Source organism: Neltuma alba, unplaced genomic scaffold (assembly GCF_004799145.2).
Source record: "Neltuma alba isolate B1F8T4 unplaced genomic scaffold, ASM479914v2 tig00011117_pilon, whole genome shotgun sequence".
NCBI lineage: Eukaryota > Viridiplantae > Streptophyta > Magnoliopsida > Fabales > Fabaceae > Neltuma > Neltuma alba.
This window is the reverse complement of record NW_021635854.1, coordinates 154597-174338: the sequence shown is the minus strand read 5'-3', so window position 1 is coordinate 174338 and position 19742 is coordinate 154597. Positions and strand designations below refer to the sequence as shown.

General features: G+C 37.9%; 2 protein-coding genes across 2 annotated transcripts; both read right to left on the bottom strand.

The window, feature by feature from the left end:
• Positions 1–642: 642 nt before the first annotated feature.
• On the bottom strand, positions 643–2873 carry LOC114761330 (probable pectinesterase 53). The gene is made up of 5 exons (XM_028950676.1): positions 2389–2873; positions 2111–2300; positions 1816–2022; positions 1497–1732; positions 643–946 (listed from the first exon to the last, which is right to left on the bottom strand). The coding sequence occupies exons 1-5, from the start codon at positions 2766–2768 to the stop codon at positions 799–801; spliced, it is 1161 nt and encodes a 386-aa protein (XP_028806509.1). The 5' UTR covers positions 2769–2873; the 3' UTR covers positions 643–798.
• Positions 2874–4660: 1787 nt separating this feature from the next.
• Positions 4661–15055, bottom strand: LOC114761313 (serine/threonine-protein kinase VPS15). The gene is given in 13 exon segments (XM_028950653.1): positions 4661–5167; positions 5986–6085; positions 6172–6419; positions 6756–7241; positions 7243–7833; positions 7989–9866; positions 9943–10119; positions 10256–10361; positions 12745–12824; positions 13200–13360; positions 13765–13810; positions 13906–14028; positions 14541–15055. Coding segments are annotated over 13 exon segments (4446 nt in total). The 5' UTR covers positions 14814–15055; the 3' UTR covers positions 4661–4990.
• Positions 15056–19742: the final 4687 nt, after the last annotated feature.

Genomic DNA, 19742 nt, shown 5'->3' with positions numbered 1-19742 from the left:
AAAGCTCCCTCGGTTGGTCTATAGGATCCTGCGAGAGAATATGGGCCCAACGTCCGCCACTTTTAAGTCCATATTGCAAAAGATTGATCCGCTTTTGTATCTAAACCAGGCTCACGAGTCCATGTTCTTATTTTAGCATGCTTTTTTTGATTAAGGTGTTTGTTGGTACTGTTCACAAATTGTTTATATTTGTAATAAATAAGCCTGTGAAGTGACTAAAATATGCTCTATTCTTATATCATTTGAATCCCACATTCATGTGCTGACATAGTTACCAAAAAAATTATTCTTCCGGTCCTAAATATAAGATCCCTTTTGTAGTATAATTTACATAACAAAAATAGTCTTATATTTAGGACCGGAGGAATACCTTGTTTATTCATTTCTCTCCGTAACTTTATGTTCTGAATTTCATAATAATATATAAAGAAAGACATATTGAATTAAAGAAGGGTTGGATAGTTCTCATTCGTTTGAATATTTCATACTTCACATAGACTCCCTTTTTTTTAGAATTATCTGATTAAATGTGAAAAAAAGAATCCTTGAAACGATTATGAATCACACCAAATACAGTTTCTTGGCTTCTGAGATTAAAGAAGTTCAAGGGGCAGTATTTTCAGTATGGTAATGAGACAGAGATTGGGAACTGAGAAAGCCAAAATGAAATTGTGATACATTTATATTTATTTATACATAGAAGGAAAAAATGGTCACACAAGAAGAAATCAAACTCTGCAGAGAAAAGCAATAAAATATTAATAATTAAAAAAAAAAGAGTCAGTATGTGATGAAGTTCTACAATTTGATCCATTCAGAGCCGTCAATGAAGCTAAGTGAAATAAAAGGCTTAGCTTCCTCATCCGTGAGCTCTCTTGACCAAGATACTCTGCCTGCAAATCTGGCTCCTGGTCCCGTGCATTTGTATTGTCCATAAAACACAGTCCTGTGCACTCATAACACAAACATCGCAATCAAACAAAACTCATCCACTTGCATTACCTAACATCTAATTATAGCAATTAACAAATCTAATCAATGGGATTAGGTGGCTAAGTCTCTTCTCAAACCCATCTTGCTCATGCCCTTATCTGTGTGTCAATTACATGATATTCTTTCCCTTTTTAGATTACCAATGTAGGTTTAAATGCACGTCAGTTTGTAACGAGATTTAGCTCACTTAAAGACTGTATATGGGAGAATTTTACCCGTCAATATAAAATTTATATTAGTTTGCATTATTTATAAATTGAGAGACATCCACGGACTCAATGTTTGGTATCCAACTGGGGAGATAGAAACAAAACTAAAGCTCGATAATAGAAGTATTAAAAGAGAGGATACATTGGACTCTAAACCTATTTCTTTTCATCTTCTTACGAATTTTCAAACTTTAAAATAACCAAACTCAGACACAATCCCCTTCTTCCTCCCTGGTTTTCTCTCTAAAATCAGAACAAAGTGGGGAAAGAGAGAGGGGAAGGAAAGGAACTTACATTTCCCGGTTAGGGTCACCCCAGTTGTACCAGCCTTTGGGAATGATGATATTGTCCATATTGGTGTAAGCAAAGACCACGCGAGAGAAGGGACCCCATGCCCTACCTAGGTACAGTGCCCCAGAACCCGTGACCTTACAGTGCACAAACGAAAACCCTGTGTCCTCCAAAATACTGTTCCTTCCCTGTGCTGTTAACGCCCCTATGTTCTGCGCTATTGCATGCACGTGACACCTCTGTAAAACAACACAACATCCTTGAATCATTTTTACTACAACATTGTCAATGCAAAACCAACGATGATCTTATTCTTACTGACCTCGAACAGAGACAGGGCGTCCCCGAATATGAAATCTACTGAGCCTTCGATGTAGCAGTCTTTATAGTAATGTCTTCCCACATGATCATACAATGTGTCTTGTGCTCCTAAGAATTTACACCCCAGGAATGTCGCTGTGTCTGCTGATATTCTTAATGCCACTGCTTGCTTTCCTACTGCTCCTGGTGCTGGAATTGGGGCAGAATTCTGCATTCACAAGGTTACAATTACTAGAAACAGAGGAAGATTATAGGATGATATTTGAGATGAGGAAAACAGGGTATTGATTTAATACTTTGAATGTGATGTTCTTGGCGATGAAATAAGGTGCATTCACAGCAAATGTTGCTGATCCATAGGTTCCCATTGGCTTCCCGTCTGATCCTTTTGTTTGTGCTGTGTCTCCCCATTGAACTATGGTTTTGTCAGCTCCAGCACCTTGTATGGTTATGAAGGATTTCATAGGAGGAATGTTCACTTTCTCCCTGAAAAAGAAATGGGAAAAAAGGAATGAACTTTCTATCGTAAAATGGGAAACGAAAGGAAAACAAAGAATGCAGGATTGATACTGACGTGTAAACCCCTGCGTGGACCTTTATCACGACTCTCACAAGGTTGAGGAATGGAAGAGAATCGATTGCGCGTTGAATTGTCGAAAATTGTCCCGAAGAAGGCTTTTTGGAGACATGCAGGGTGTGAGAGGGAAAAAGCTTGTTTTTGGCTATCCCGAAAACAGAGTGTCTGAGGCCACCAACAAACTTTATCCACTTCATGAATTGCTGTTCTGAGAATTGGATTCGGGTCATGTTGGTCGTCGATGATGTCACAGTAGAACGCTTTGGCCGCAATCCCTTTGTATGGCATAGAGTCGTAGTCGGATTTTGCATCAGAAGAAGAACAAGAAGTAGCAAAAAATTGAAACCATAATGCAGATTTGACATTCTCACGAGCATGTGAGAAAGAAAATGATGTTGCTTGGAAGCTGGGTGATAATAAACTGATAACAGTGTTAGGCCTGCGCCAGGGTTTTATATACACAGGTTGGTTGGTACTTGAGGGGTGAACAATAGAATCAATGACAGACTCAGTACTCTTCACGGGTGCATTAGAGAGAGAGAGAGAGAGAGAGAGAGATAGAGATGAAGAATCTAAACCGCAAAGACAGGTTGCACTTTTCACATAATAAAAAAGCTTGTCTCTTTAAAAACCCTTGGCAACTTTTATTTTGTTGTTATTGTTTGGTTTGCAGCCCGTGAGTACCCCTCTTTCTGTTTGTGTGTGATCGTGAAAATATTCTGGTGGGGATACTCTTACTAACTTGGGTTGGGGCTACGCTACTCTGCTTTCTATAAAATATATTAACGACCAGCTTTCTTCAATCATAAGCGTTCAACCATTGGACCGTCTTGAGAATGTGATGAGATTCCTTCTTGTGATGAGTTGATTGGTGTTATATGAGCACCTTTAATGGTCCAGATGAATTCTCAGCTGTATATTTAACCTAAATTGTGAGCCTGAGAAGCCATGTGGGGTCTTAAGGAGGACTTTGCAGGGTCATAACTTGAGCAATACAATAAACTTGTATTGGGACAAATAGTCAAAAAAAGTACTATGCTGAAAAATTGTATGTAGGCAAGTAAAGACGGTGAGGTCAATGAAGGTACATAACAGATAGTGTACTGATATTTTTGAATTTGTTTTGCCAGGAAACCTTGCATTTTATGTCATTAACTTCTATTTTTTGCGTCATAAACTCCAAGTTCTACACGGGACATAGAAGAGCGCAGGAGAATCCGTAATGAATGATCTTGTGTTTTGATTTTGGGTGATCAACCTACACTACTATTTTTCCACTCGTCTCATGGAGGATCCGATTTTTGTTCTTTTGGTAGACAGCTGATGTATCATTGGATCCCACCTATCTTATACTGTTTGGATAGCTTTCTTCGAAAATTTGTAGTATAACCATTTAATAATTACAATTCAAAATGTATGCATAGTAATAAAAATCTTTTTGCAACCAAAAGATGAGAAAATCTGTTAAAGTTCTGGTTTAGTCTACATATACCGCTCCACCCAACGAGTCGAGTCAGTCATTTGAATTAGTTACTTAGTTAACTAGAATTCAAGTGAAGGAAGAACAGTATTTCTCATGTAAAATAGAATCTGGTCTCAGTGAGATACTGAGCTGAACAACACAACCAAATTATGTCCTCTTTATGTTAACATGTGTGTCTCTTGCATTTCAAAATTCTTTTCTAGAAGATGGAAAAACTGATTTAAGGGCTCCTGGATTGAAAAAAATGCTATTTCTTGTTTCAAAATTACTGGCAATACTTTCAGTGTTTACATGATTACAAGAAACTAACAAACTATTTTAATCATCTTAAGATATAACACGTGCGAAAGTTATAGATAAGATCCATAAATTTTATTCCAAATTCTAGGAAGCAAAAAGCAATTAAGCCTTTTTGTTGGAAGGCCTAACAAAGAGACAACTAATGTAAGGGATCCGTGACCGCATATATCCAAAAAGTTGCAACTTCAAGGTCGAATTCTTTCTTTCTTTTTTTTAATTTCTTGGCCGGAAACTTCAACATCAAATTGGATTACTCAATCTGTATCAACCTCCCAGCTGTCGCTTCCTCTGCCAGTCACGCGCCTAAACAAGTTAGGGGAAGCCTTCATGGAGAAGCCAATCAATCAGGCGCATGCCCATTGCCACAATATTTAGCATGAAGAGAAATCGAATGATTGGTCCCTTCACGGGACTCATTCTCCCCCCCCCCCCCCCAAAAAAAAAAAAAGAACCTCGACACTTTTTGGACTCAATTCAAACATTCAATAAGCTTCTAAAAACGCAGAGGTCTGCGTGTATAGTGAATGAAATTAGGCTTAACCATCATTATTATTTGTGATACAAAGCTCACAGTCCGGAGGCAACATGCCCACAAATACATATCCTGAAGCATAATATTCCAAAGCCCCGAGAAACTAGACTTAATTTAACTCCTCTGTCTAATACCTTCTGTACAGATCAAGGGACTTTGATATCCCAGATAGCATTAAGAGAAGCTTGAACATCCACCAAGTGGGTTAGCTCCTGTAACTTATGTACAATTTTAACCACTAGAATTGACAATGCCTATGTACAACCATCCCAAATTGAGTCTAGCTACTTCCAAACCTTGATAGCCCCGTCTCTACTACTTGATAACAAGAGTCTCTGGTTTAACTTAACAGAAGCCAAAGAAAGGATAGAATCACGGTGGCAACCTGCAGGATCAGTGGCAGCAGCCGTGACAACTGCCTTTGCAGTCAACTTAGTTGAAAGAGGACGCCTCTTTGTCTCCTGTTTAAAAGAGTAGAAAGTTCAATTGCAGCAGCATATGTGCAGCAAGAAAAATCTCAGATGCTTATATTCTAAATTAGTAGGAGATATGAACATCCTCAATCGACAAATGAGCAATCTGAGGAAAAGTAGTCTTGATCAACAGTTAAATGCAAAACAAAAAAACGCAATGATAGTGAGCGATTTGGCCATTACAAGTCGGGGAATGTGGTGAGTATGTGTGGAGATTATTTGAGATTCCTGCGAACCCGTCACACAGAAGTTTTGCAGTGTCTTAAAATCAATTTCAGATTCATGGAAATACAAAAAACATAAAACGAATATGATGAAATGATGGCCACTCCATAATAAAGAATGGTTTCCAAGCATCACTGTTTCCTCGCATTTTTGTGGCTTTCAAGAGGCTATGTGAGGGAAGGATAGGAGGGCGCATAAATATGCCGATGTCAAGAAAAGCATTAATGCAGACTAATTCTTCAGCATATGTTCATAAAAGCATAGTTTGGTCTGTCAAATTTCAAGGATTGTCTGAAAGAAATCATGTTGATTCGTTATTTGGAACAAGAGTCACCTTGCGTTTCAGGACCCATAAAGATAAGAATGGTGGGCCTTAAGCAACCTGAAGCATGCTAATAAGGTCTCATGTTGACTACAGTGCAACTAAACCAAAATTATATTTTGATTCAACCTGTCGGAACCATAGAGGCATCCGTGGTACCCGTACCTTTGCTGAATGAGAATATCACCCCCTTAGACAAGTAAAAACAACCCGCACAACAAATTGTTGGAATGCACCATTATGTGAAGGCGTGAATTACCTGTACAATTTGCACGCCAAAGCTAGATTTTGTTTCATACAGATCATCATTCCCCACTCCTTTCAAGTCAGGTCCACATATACAGTAACTTTTGTCAGGACTGCAACAGGATACATAGATATATGTAGTCAGGTCACTATCACAACATAAGTAAGAAAAGTGGACAAAAATGAAGTTCAACGCAACCTGTAGTGATCCCATCGACGTATCCTCAAGTCAGTACCCCCCGTCAGTAAATCACCCCCGGGCAAGGGAAGCAATGTACGAATACCAGGAAGACGGGGAGGAGGTTCATTTAGTTCATCAACTCTATACTTGGGATTGACATTTCGCCTCAAATCTGGTCTAGAAGTTCCCTTGTTAGAAGGTCTAGCCAAGGCCCAAGGCAGTTCAGACTTTTCTGCATCACTGTCATAATTGGTCACTTTCAATACCTGGAGGAAGAAATTATAATTTTTGTAAGTCAATTATCAGAATATTATTATAAATGATAAGGCAAATCTAAGATGATTCGCTACAGCAAAAAGCAATCAGAATATTGGTGCATCTTCCCAGAATTAATTGAATCATCATAAATTACTATACAATGCTCTGGAGTGCTCATGCAATAAAAAAAAAAGAGAGGTAGATTTCAATAGAGAATTATCTATTTTCTCAACAAAAAGATATTTGAACATTGGAGGTATATATCCGTTCCGTTGCAGCTGAATTAGTTCTACAGCACATTGCTCTTACAATCTACAAGCAACCACAAAACAGCAGCCATGTACCTGGTGGCAGCTACCATTCTCTGCATTCCAAAGAGAAATTTCATTGCTACCTGCAGCCACATAAACAAGGGGCCTCACGGTTGAAGATAAAGAGGCATTAGGAGGTGGAAGGAAGAGGCACATCTTTTCTATAGGGCAAGCAAGGGAATACTGCCAAGAGTTCACGGGTATCAGAAATCTCAGATCCCAAAGAGTAAGCACGCCCCTGGATGACCCTGATACAAACCAATTACCACAAGGCCCTACTACCAAAGAAGGAATATATCCCTCCTCAGGAGTAACTTTTTGAGTCCATGAACTGGAACTTGACCTAGTATCCCATAGATGAATACCACAGTTCTGAGTGCTAAACATGATGGTATAAGCATCCACAGGGTAGTTCAATAGGTTGAGGATGGCACCTTCCTTTATATCCTTCTTTGTGATGTCAGCAACGCCAGAATACTTCTCAACAACATTTCCTAGACCCCTAGAGATATGATCAATAGAAAACTGAAACAAACTTTGGAGCTGGAACTGAACTAGCCAAATTAAAGGACTTGCTAGCTGGACTAACCCAAGGCATGGTGGATGAACTGATGCCTAGAGAATTCATTTGTAGCGGAGAATCAGATGCCGCAGGAGGAATTCCCATTGCACGCCTATCCACACTGAAAGAATACAAAGGTATGCCATTTGATGACTTCTCATATGGCAAACTGCTACAACTAACCTGAGGTGACATCAATCCAGAGAACTGTAACTTCTCCAAGCATTGGGGATCACGATGTCCTATCATACTACAATCATTATGCATAAAGGTCACCATATTTCTCAACTTTGTGTCAGCCTGATCACAATCAGTTAGCCCTGGCTGTGGGAAGCCAGTGCCAACAGATTGTTGACCCCCAGGACCTTGTTGCTTGTCAGGCCAGCTATTCAATGAGTCCAACTCATCTATTCCTTTTCTCAGTAAATCCATTTCCCATAGTCTAGATTGTGATGATGAACTATACCATATCTTTCTTTGTCTTTCTAACATGTCTGAACTCCTGGAATTCTCCAATACTTCATGGAAAACCTGTCTCGAGACAGGAGGCTTTAACACACGAAAAAAGGGCTTTCACATGAACTGATGCCTAGAGAATTCATTTGTAGCGGAGAATCAGATGCCGCAGGAGGAATTCCATTGCACGCCTATCCACACTGAAAGAAACTGTAACTTCTCCAAGCACTGGGACATCAATCACTGACTTCTGTCCTTGGGGATACGATACAATCATTATGCATAAAGGTCACCATATTTCTCAACTTTGTGTCAGCCTGATCACAATCAGTTAGCCCTGGCTGTGGGAAGCCAGTGCCAACAGATTGTTGACCCCCAGGACCTTGTTGCTTGTCAGGCCAGCTATTCAATGAGTCCAACTCATCTATTCCTTTTCTCAGTAAATCCATTTCCCATAGTCTAGATTGTGATGATGAACTATACCATATCTTTCTTTGTCTTTCTAACATGTCTGAACTCCTGGAATTCTCCAATACTTCATGGAAAACCTGTCTCGAGACAGGAGGCTTTAAACACGAAAAAAGGGCTTTCACAGAAGCTAGAGATACAGGCTGTCTGCGAAGGAAGGGTCGTATAACAGGAGCAAGATAAACATAAGAATCTACTGCACCCAAGCTCTCACTGCTAGCAGCAATGAATGAGACCACTGATCTACGCACCCATTTGCTAGGATAACATAGCAAAGGAAATGCACGCTCTATCATTTCAAGCAGTATCCTCTTCCTGAAGAAAACACTTTTGCAAAGACTGGTCAAACAATCTAAGGCTCTGACCATGACAGCCTCTGTTGTGTCACTTAAAGCCTGCTCAATGTAAGGTAAAAGATATTCTTCTACACTTCTTTGGCCGACAAAAAAGCAGACGTATACGATCTTCTCATAGAACACAGACCGTAATTGTTCATCCCGATCATTAAGGAAAGCAGGGAGGATGGGTAAGAGAAAGTCATTACTATGCCTCTGACCAAAGAAATAACACAACTTCCCAATGTCCTGAAGGAGTGCTCTTCTAATATTTGGCGTTTGCTTCGGACCCATAACAAGTTCTTGGACAACATCTGCAACTGACTTCCTCAGCTGCAAAAGTTGCACATCACCGTTTATCCTGCACAACCTTCCACTAGTCTGACTAGATGATACCAATGACTTCTGCGGTGAACTCAATTCATCAAGTACGCCTGCCTCACTCAAACTTATTGAGTGTATCAAGAATCCATAAGCAGTAAGTGCCAGCTTAGCTATATTACTGGCATAACATATCCTCACACTTTCCTCTGGATCATCAGGAAGCATAGAAAGCATTGGAAATATGTATTCAGGAAATATCTTTGCATCACTGGGTGGAAAATCTCGGACAAGGGGCAGAATATCACACAAAGTCTCTAAAGCAGCACAACGCACAATTGCTGATGGGTCAGAGAGCATTCCAATAACATATGGGATAACTCGCTGCAAACGATCTTCATCATCAGTATATAATGCAGAGGCCTTCAACAAGAGCACAGCTGCCCTCCTCAAGTGAGGCAATTTGATATTGCGAACGCAGGAGCAGAGCAAAGAAGTAATCAAAACCATGCCTTCGCATCTCATACTATCCTTGGGTAGTGGTAAGAAAGGCATCCCAAAAGTATCCGATTGACTATCATAATCAGACATCAACGAATTCAAATCATTCATTGTAACGTTCTTCAGAAAGGGATGGTCATTTCCTCGGAATGCATTGGAGATAATTTGAAGGAGCTCACCAGGAGACTGCAAATTTTTTAAATTCTCACAAAGGATAGAATTGGGTGCATTTCCTATCACATGCCGGGGACCAGATAAATGGTTGTGATTCTTAGCACCCCTCAGCAGGCTACTGATATCACCAAGAAGCTCATAGTGATCAGGAATTAACCCATTTCCCATCTCATCTCTCTTCATCAGGGAGTCCTTCATAAAATTGACATTTTCTTTGCCAACAACCTCTCCCAAAAGCTCACCAGAAGTAACAGCCACCTCATCAGATGATTTACTGTTCATCATTTGTTTTAGTATCTCCTGGAAAGCACTTTGACATAACAAAACCTACGTATAAATCACACGTGAGTGACAAGAAGCATCAAAACATAAGGCACTGAAATATTTCAGCACAGCCATGTACCTTCATATCTGAATGAAGAGGACTCCAGCAGCGGTAAAAATCATGCAAAAATGGTGAGAAGTAGGTTGGGAACACAACTGCTGCATATTCCTTCAGGTAGCTTTCAGCAGAAAACCGTGACTCTGGTTCTAGTTGAATCATGTGCAAAATCATTTTCCGGACTCCAGGATCCGGTATCTGAAATCACAGGACATGCAAGATTGTACACATAATCAGTACAGTGGGTTTTCCCCCTCTGTGAGTGTGGTTGTAGAGGGAGAACACACACACACACACACCCCCCCCGGCCCAAAAACTCAGATGTAGAGTGTACCTTCTCAAGATGTTGGCTAGGATCATATTGTCCTCTGCGATACGCAAGAAGTTGAGACAGTTCAAACAGTGGCTGTCCCTCAAGGAAAAGTTCTGCAATTACACACCTAAAGCAGGAAAATGACGTGAACGTCAGAAAAGAATGAGAACATAACCAAATGAAAAGAGTGATTAAGATATTATGTAGAGCCTGCTGGACAAGTTTCTGTGCATTGCACAAAGGTTGAGTTAAGTCACGTTGTTGATGACTTGTGTAGAGAGTGACTTGCTATATATTTCACATCTTATATCGATACCTGTTAGTTATAACTGCTAAAAATCTTATTCGCAGGTGATAATCTGTCATTACAACTCCTTGACCCGGATAATTTTTCTCCCCTTTTTCTCTCTCTCCCCTCTCTCAAAGGTAAATGTAAAAGAAGTTCAAGTCAAGGTTTCCAAGAACAAGTCAACAAACCATTATACCAGAAAAAGAGGCAGAACCATATTGAATATGCATCCAGTACCAACATGCATAATATACTTTGGCAAGTGTATACAATGTTTTATTTTTACATTTTGAAATATTTCAATTTACACTGAAACGGCCTAAGACTTATCAGGGATCTCAATGATATATTTGCAATTATTTTGAACAAGAAACTCTAATTTGTCTTACACTTTTTATTTGTAGCTTGCTATGAAAATCTTATTTTACACTTGAGATATTTGTTGAAGACTCAATTTTCTTTCATATTATTTACTTTTTAATTTGTTCCCCCCCCCCCCCTCATCCACTCTCACTCACACACACGCACACCCCACCTATGCTCATATCCTAAGGTTTTAGAAATTATCCTATCCCATATAGCATCTTGTGAAATTTGCAAGTGGTGCCGACTTATATGGCAGATTTAACTTTCCAAAGCAACAAGCGTGCTTTCAACCCCCCCCCCCCCCCAAAAAAAAAAAAGAAGTCTAAGCAGGGCTTCCTGGATATTTGTTGTTCTTACAGCAGGTGGTATCGATTTCATTATAGATGATGATCGTGATGATCATTCTAGCAAAACTGCAATGAAATTTTTTTTTGTGAATCATAGGCCTAAATAACAAAGTAAGCCCTCCCACTTGGAATGACGCTTTTGATATCTAATCCTCAATCAAAGACCTTGGACGATTGAAATTTGAAGATCTTATAAATTCACCACAATGGCACACCCTTGTGCCACAACACACCTACACAATTCAAATGACAAAAATAAGAACAGCAAAACTAAATACCAGTCCACATAGTCTAAAGGCACCGATATGTGAACAATGGCTTGGCTTAATAGGTTAGGTTGTTAAGCAAAGCTCCAACAGTGGCTTGTACATCACATTAAATAAAGTAATTGAATATAAAGGAGGAGAGTGGGACTTAGAGTTAAAAGGAGATATAACCCTTGAGACAAATAGCAACCGGACAAAGAAAATAATATAAGATTTGTCGTTGAGGGGGGGGGGGACAATATCACATACAATCTCCTTCATTGAAAAGCATCAGATTTCTAACCTAGACCTCCTAATATCTTCAAGGGGAAGAAGTCAGGCCTTCTGTCCATGCTGCATTAAAATCCTGAGTTATAATTATTATTCAACATAGAAGATCGATTGACATGCTAAAATAGCAGAGATCTTCAAAACTTGTTATAACACAATATTTTATTCAATAGAGCAAGTTCTTACACCATAAGTGCTGAACCTTTTTTTTTTTTGGGGGGGGGGGGGCGCCAAGATCAGGCTAATACACATTCCCAACACTACCTCAACAAGATAACAGCACAGCAGTCTTACTGCTATACATGCAAATGACAAATAATGCAAATTCATGTCCCACAGTTGATAACTCAAATGACAATGATGATACGCATTTTTGCCACTAGCACACCATAGTGGTAGCACTGCAATGCCTTATTGATATACAGGCAACGGGCAAATACTACATTTTGGGAAAAATTAATCCTTTGTCCCTATAGTTTAGACTTAGTCATAACCTAGTCTCTAAACTTTAACTCAGTACAACTCGGTCTTTATGGTTTTGACTTGTTCTAACTTATTACCTGAGCTATGACTTATTGCAACACAGTCCCTATAGTTCTAACCATTTAAAACTTGAGTCCCTAAATTTGCTGAGATATATAATTTTATTTTTTAAAATACAGGGGCTAAAGTTTTAAATAGTTAGAATTATAGGGACTGAGTTGCACTAAGTTAAAGTTCAGGGATTGAGTTGGAACTGAATCAAAACTATAGCAATTGAGTTCCACAATATTAAAATTTAGGGACTGAATTACAACTGAATCAAAACTGTAGGGATCAAAAGATTAATTTTCCCTTGCATTTTTCTTTTTTCGTTCAATGTGTCAGTTACTTCATGCACATTACTACATGGAAAACATTATATGGGTAACTGAAAAGCAAAAGATGTTCTTCAATATTAACAGTAAAATTATTGCATCAAAGAATACCCACCCAACTGCAAATATGTCCATAGATGGCTTTAATGAAGCATCCTGTACTACCTGCATCTCCCCTCCATGTTCATAAAATCTCTGACAGTCAAACAAACATTAAGAAATAAGAATAGTAATAAGATAATCATGTTAGGGAAGGAAAAGCAATAATGAAAACAAAGCCGAAACACAGACAGAGACATAATGGCATACTAAAAACAATACCTAACATTTTGCCTTGATAATGGAAGTTTTTATTTCAAATAATATAAAAAAATCATTATCACATTGCATGAATTTTGCAACAAATAAAATAGTTGATGTACCCGGAAAAAAAAATCCAAAATTAGTGCTTTATATATTCACCTGCCTTTAAGTTCTCACAAAAGGATAGAAACCGTTTCTAGGCATATGATAGACCAGAAAAATAATAAAAATAAAGAGAGAAGGGGGGTTCACAGACAAAGGACTGACCTCGGGTGCTAGATAACAGAGCCTTCTTCCACCAGTGTCAAAGAAAAAAGAAAAATCTGAGGGGTCATCATATGGGATGTAAGTGGGCTTGAAGGATGCAAAGTCCGCAAGGTAAAGCCAACTCCAGGATGTAATCAGCACATTCTCACACTTAATATCACCTTATAGAATGAAAATTTTCCCAAAAGAAAACCAAAAGGTAAATCAACATATCGTCAAACAAAAGCAAAGAGTTTTAGCTAAGACATATGGCAAAAACAACAAATTAAACATTCAGAACAATAATGGCAGCAGCTACAGACTTGGCACTTGTTTGGAATAGCAGTAAGATTCTTCAAAATCGGCTTTTTAATCGTGATTTACAAAATACAAAGTAAGTATATGAGAGGAGTTTTGTTTATGAATTATGTGAATAAATGCTTTTGAGGTGCCTAATTGTGATCCCAAACAAGCACATGAACAAAATAAAATACTTTGTGGCACAAAAAAACCATTATCTAAGTGACCATCAATTATTATCTTTCTATATCATTGGAGGCCAGTCTGCAATTAAACCAAGACTCACCATGACATACTCCCTTCTCATGGCTCTGTTTCACGGCTAGGAGCAACTGTAATTGACCCAAAAGAAGGAAAAAAAACATCGTCAAACAAACTACAATGTTATCAGGAACTTGAAATTTTAGTGATCAGGATGAGCGAAGACCTGAAAAGACAACCATTTCTTCTCAATAAGACTGAGAAAAGGTCGAGTACTAAGGCGATCATGCAGATTATGGAAGAAATATTGCCTCAAGAGATATGCTGCTTTGTCTGTTTCTTGCCAAAACTGCAAGGTGACACTACCGCGTGAGAAATTTAAAACTGCCTTGCTCTACTCAAGTGCCAAAAAAATGACAGGAAAAGAACACCAAATTCTTCTACGATGTCCCTACATGAATCTGGGAAACGCAGAATTTCCTCCCATTAAAGCATGTCTTACTTCTCCACAAATGGCTTGCGCATTTTTTGGGCTTAAATAAGACCACTCTCTTTAATAGGACCAAAATATATTGTAATGGTCTCCTCAAACGACAGTATGCTTAAGCCCAAAATGATAGTCAAAGTTAAAACAATAGGTATGTTGAGTGTAATTGACTGGCATCACATTCATCCCTGCTGGTTTTAATCTCAGTTGAAAGATCGAGTTGAAACACGCTAAGTAAAGCTTTCTGCTTTGAGAAATCAGCAAATTTCAGAACTTCATTTTTTCTTGTTTGATTAAATTTGTTCAGCTAACAATGTGGCGTTAGCTTTTTGTGCATCACAAAAGAAAATAATGCAGAGTTATTAGAACAGGACCTGAAAGGGCCAAACGTGAGGGTGCTCAATGCCACGGAAAATGTCCCTAATCTGACTCAGACGCCGTTCGTACTCTCTGAGATCGATGAAGTCGCCACGCTTGAAATAGACCTTGACCAGAACCAAACCCTCATCATGCTTGCACTGAATAGACTTGAAGAAACGGCCTCGACCTAAAACCTCCTTCAAGACGAGATTGTAGGTGGAGGGCAGGTCATGAAGATAGTACTCCGAAGCCGAAACTTGCGTTGTACGCGCAATTTTGTTCCCCATCGGATGCAATATTTCATCACATTCTCAGAATTTTACATTCCCCATCGCTCCAAGCTTGCATCGATGCCCAGTACTCATCGGCTTCGCGGGATTGCCCAGCGGGTAGCGTAATTTAAATTAAAATACGTTCAGGTGATTTGGGGAATTGAAATCTTCCCTTCCAGTCCAAAAGAAAAAGAAGAGAAGGGGGAGGGGTCTTCCCTTCGCTTACTGGAAGAGAGGCGATCTTTGGTGCAGTCCCAACGAAGCTGTTCGTCCAATTGACGTGGAGGAGGATGCTACTGTAACAGTGGAAGGCACTCATTTTAAGATTGACCTTAAATTATGGGATGCGATCCATCGGGCTACAAAAATCATTTAATTTTAATTCTATTTTGCAAAATAAGATAAAATTAGCGCCAACCATTACAATTGATTATTGAGTTGAACAAGATAAACCCCTCATTCCGTGTCATTGTAAATTCATAATTAACACTAAATTTACTCAAAATAAAACGGATTAAAAGTCATTCTTATCTTTCGACTGCTTGCATAAAAAGCACCTAGTATCTTAATGGAGATGCAACGTCTCCCAGACATTTTGTGAGTGGTGCAATGTTATAACCCCCCCTGTTAAATCTTTGCTAACGTTATTAACTCAGTGGCGCAAGGCCCACCTACATATGCTGATGACGTGCCATGGCATGTAGGTGGCAAACCAATCAGAAATTTAAAAAGTAAATAAAAAAAGGGAAAAAAAAACTATCACCTCTATTGCTTAACATAAGAACTGTTTAATTAATTTGAATAGATTAAGAAAATTAGTTGAATTAGTTATTTATAACAAATATGAGTTAATCACTACTACTTTTGAATGGAAATTTTTTGATATGCATAATCAGTAAATATATTTTAGAGAATAAATTACAAATTTAGAGAACAAAATAAATTAAAATATTATATTTAGAATTAAATGAAATTACCAGCCAATTTTTCTGCGACCATTACTGCTGTCAATATTTTGGCTTGATTTAAGAGCTTTGAGGTTTGTCTTCAAGACATCCATATAAAGTAAGGGTAAAGGGTATTGATATTCTACAATTCCTTTCCATTCATAATCAATGGAATTGTGGTTTGGTGGGAGTTTTGATTCGAGCTGGTAAAAAATCCAACTCCCCTAGTGTTTTAGGCGCGGATTTATTGCTTTTGAGGTAAGTCTCAACCTTCCATCTGTCGGTCTAAGTAACATTTTGTGAAAATATTGAATTTGAAGTTGTTGTCCCAAACAGTGGGCAATTAAAAGAGAAATTTCAAAATTTGGGCAAATGCTTGCCAAAAACCTCACTTGTTTGTCTTGGGTAACTCTATTATGCTTGCTGAAACTTAAAATTATGAATTATTCAGTGGTCGGGTCGGGTTTTGGAATTCCGGAGTATTAAATCAGATTTTTTAAAGAAATTTTTTGTTAGCGTAAACGAGATTATGTTTAGCCAATGAGTGATAACTGGACTAATTGATCATTCTGAGTAATGGTAGCCTGTTGTTTATAATTTCAATGACGTTATTTGGTTTTTTGGCAGTGTATGTTCTGTTTTTAAAATGCAAGATCAGTGATCACTTCTCCCCAGGGACAGGAGCAGATTCTCTCAACGGCCCCCTTCTCTTCATTTCTTAGAATCTTCACATCCTACCCATCCAATTCATCCAAGCGCTTACAAAATGACACGTCATGAACTATCTCGTTATAACCATGGCCGTATTGAATGCAGAATATATTCCTCGATTCCTTAGGCCTTCTCTTCCATCCTTCTCTTCCTCCTAATCTCTCGATAATTCCTCCACTTGGACGACCTCCCCCTTTAGACTATTCCATCATGGGGCAGAAGCGGGAGAACTGGCAGCTCTGATATAAAACCAATGCATTATGATGAAGACAATGACTATAAGAAAAAAAACCCACCGATCTTAACTTGCAAAACAAAAGGAAATTTCTTGCATTTAAAAACCTGAAGAAGTTAAGTGAAAATCCCACCCCCACCAGGAAAAACTGAAGCAAACACATATAATGATAAGCCATCGAAGGCCAAGGAAGTTCCGTGAAAATCCCAATTTCAAATGCCAAGAAGATCAGCAGGTGGCAACTAAGGAGTTTCAGCCTTTAGTTCTTTAGGTTGCATTGCATGGTTGAAGCCTCTGAAGGGGTTTACCGATGACATAAAAGATGTGATTGCAAAGTCTCTTTATTTAGAGCCTGGAGGCCTTAGGAGTTTCAGTTGTAAATTACATTTGCTCCAATTTCTATTTGAAGTTTGAACCGCACGAATGGATCCACTCTATATACTACGTCCGTGGTTAATATAAAAGCCTAGTATGTTTTGTCGTTAATATTTATCTATTTTTTCAAATTAGTATAATAGTTGTGCATGTTAAATATTTGATCAAATAATAATTGTAGTTACTACACATAGTTAGTAAGGATATTATAAGAAAAAAATCTATTTATTACAAATAAATAACTTAATAAATTTTTCTAATATATTAAAATTAGTTAATTAACTCTTATATTAAAAATCAGAAGTAGTATTAATATTGACATAATGTTTTTGACAAAATTTTAACACTAAATGGGCCGTGAAAAAACAATGATCCAGCCCACGAGCTTTGCCCTTCAATGATCCGGTTTGACGGAAAGGACGAAAGGTATCGTTGATATTTTAGTATTTTCATATTTGAGTACTTCTTCGTCTTCTTCCTCCATTTTTTTAAGAGACCAGCACTTCCTCTTCTTCCTCCATAGCCCATACAATCTTGCTTCTCCTAATCTAAACTGGGACCACCACACTATCTCATAATTAATATGAAACTTAATTAATTAATTTAGAAAAATTACATCATGCATTAATTTATAAATTAGATAAATTAATTTAAAAATAATACATATAAATAATTTAATGTTGTTTTTTGGTTTTTCTTTTTGGTCTAGCAAAATTAATAGGCAACAGATGATAGTATGGCATGGTAAGCAGTAACTCGATTTCAATGTCAACGTCAACGATGATGTCTGCAGATGGATATATACATATTTGTATAGATATATATATATTGGATAATAAAAATATTCTTTACATTTATATTTTATTTTTAAAATATTATCATGAATGCTTGAAATATGAATAATTACTTGTAAATCTTATTAGCTTATATTTTTATATAAAAACTAATTTAACATTTAATTTAGTTTTATTTATCATATTTATCTATTTTTATTAAAAAATTTATAATAATAGCACAAGTTAAAATTTTTATTAAATAATAATTCTAATTAATATATATAATTAGTAAAAATATTTTTAAAAAATAACACATATTTATTATAAATAATTAATTTAATATAATTTTTTAATCTTTTTAAATTAATTAAAAAGATAAAAAACTAAAATAAAATTTTTAATCTTGTGCAATGCTGACTTAATTAAACAATCAAATGCAAGGAGAACGACAACAGGGAACTTGGTCCACCGGACTTTGATCTCGAGACGAGCAGCTGACGTCGAAGAAGACGAAGCTCACGAGACGCTAAGATCAACCATCGAGGGCTATTTTGATGTTCTCAACTTTCTGGTATGTTTTGTAACTTTTGTTTCGTTCAACCAGAATTGAAGCTTCTGAGACTCGAAGAAAGGACGTTTTCAATTTTTTAAATCAATATATTATCTCAAACCTCAACACAATGACACTCACTGAAAAGCTGGGCGGAGAAATTTTCAAAAGTAGTCCGGGTTGCATCAGTTGAATTTGATCGTGTGTACAAAAACAACAAGATTACAACCTCAACAAGCAGATCCAGGATCCGAAAAAAGTATCACAAATGCTTCATCTACTCTCAATCAAAGTTTATTAATCCAGAACCATGCACCATCATCTCTCATAAAGTCATAACTAGATATTTACATAACTGGAAGTAAGCGAGGTACCAGATCGCCACCAATTTTCAGCATCAGGCAGTGGCGACCTCTTCTGGATCTTCAAAGTTTGGATCCTTTGCATCCAAGGCCTCGTGCTCGCGTCCGATCTCAGCATCCGAGTAGCCGCGACCGATCCAGGTGAACTTACCTCCATGACCTCCCTTCTTGGGCGATCCGTTCATGCCCGTCGCCGATTTCCGATCTTTTCTCACCTCCGACGACGGCTTCCCATTTGATTTGAGGCTCTTGCCTGAGTCCTTCATCTTCTTTGTGACTTCGCGAAAGTTTCCCACTTCAACCTGCACTGAGCGAGCAAGGCGGGACACAGGTTGGGATTTTATATAAAACGAAGAAGGGGGCAGCAACGTCAATGTCAATTAGGAAATGAGTAATAATCGGGAGTCCTGTGGGCGGGTGTAAGAGTGGGATTGGAGGGAGGTCGCGAATCGGATAAGAACGGTTGTGGGGAATGATAGCATGAAGTAAGGAACACATGAGATCATGAGGCATTGCGCCGTGCCGGCGTGCCGTGAGCCTGCGACAGGACACGTAGATTGACAAAATCAGACGGTGTGGGACCATCACGTGGCGTGCCCGTCCTCTGCCATGCGAGATTTTGACCTTGACCCCCTTGCCCCCCAATGCAAGTTTCTCACTCCCAAGCTGACTTGCACGTTGGCCCATCCTAATTTTGAAAAAATCTATGCAAATTTTAATACAACCTCCAGATTTTAATCCTAACTCATATACTTAATATAAAAATTAATTACTAATTTAAATAGATTAAAAAATTAATTAAATTAATTAATTATAATAAGTATGTGTTATATTTTTTAAAATATTGTTGTTAGTCAATTGTACTAGTATTTATTAGAACTATCATTATTATAAAAATTACATTAAGAAAAAATGGATATATATCGGAGACAAAATGTATCGGGTTCTTATATTTAGAGTCAACATAAAAATCAAATGAGGACTTATA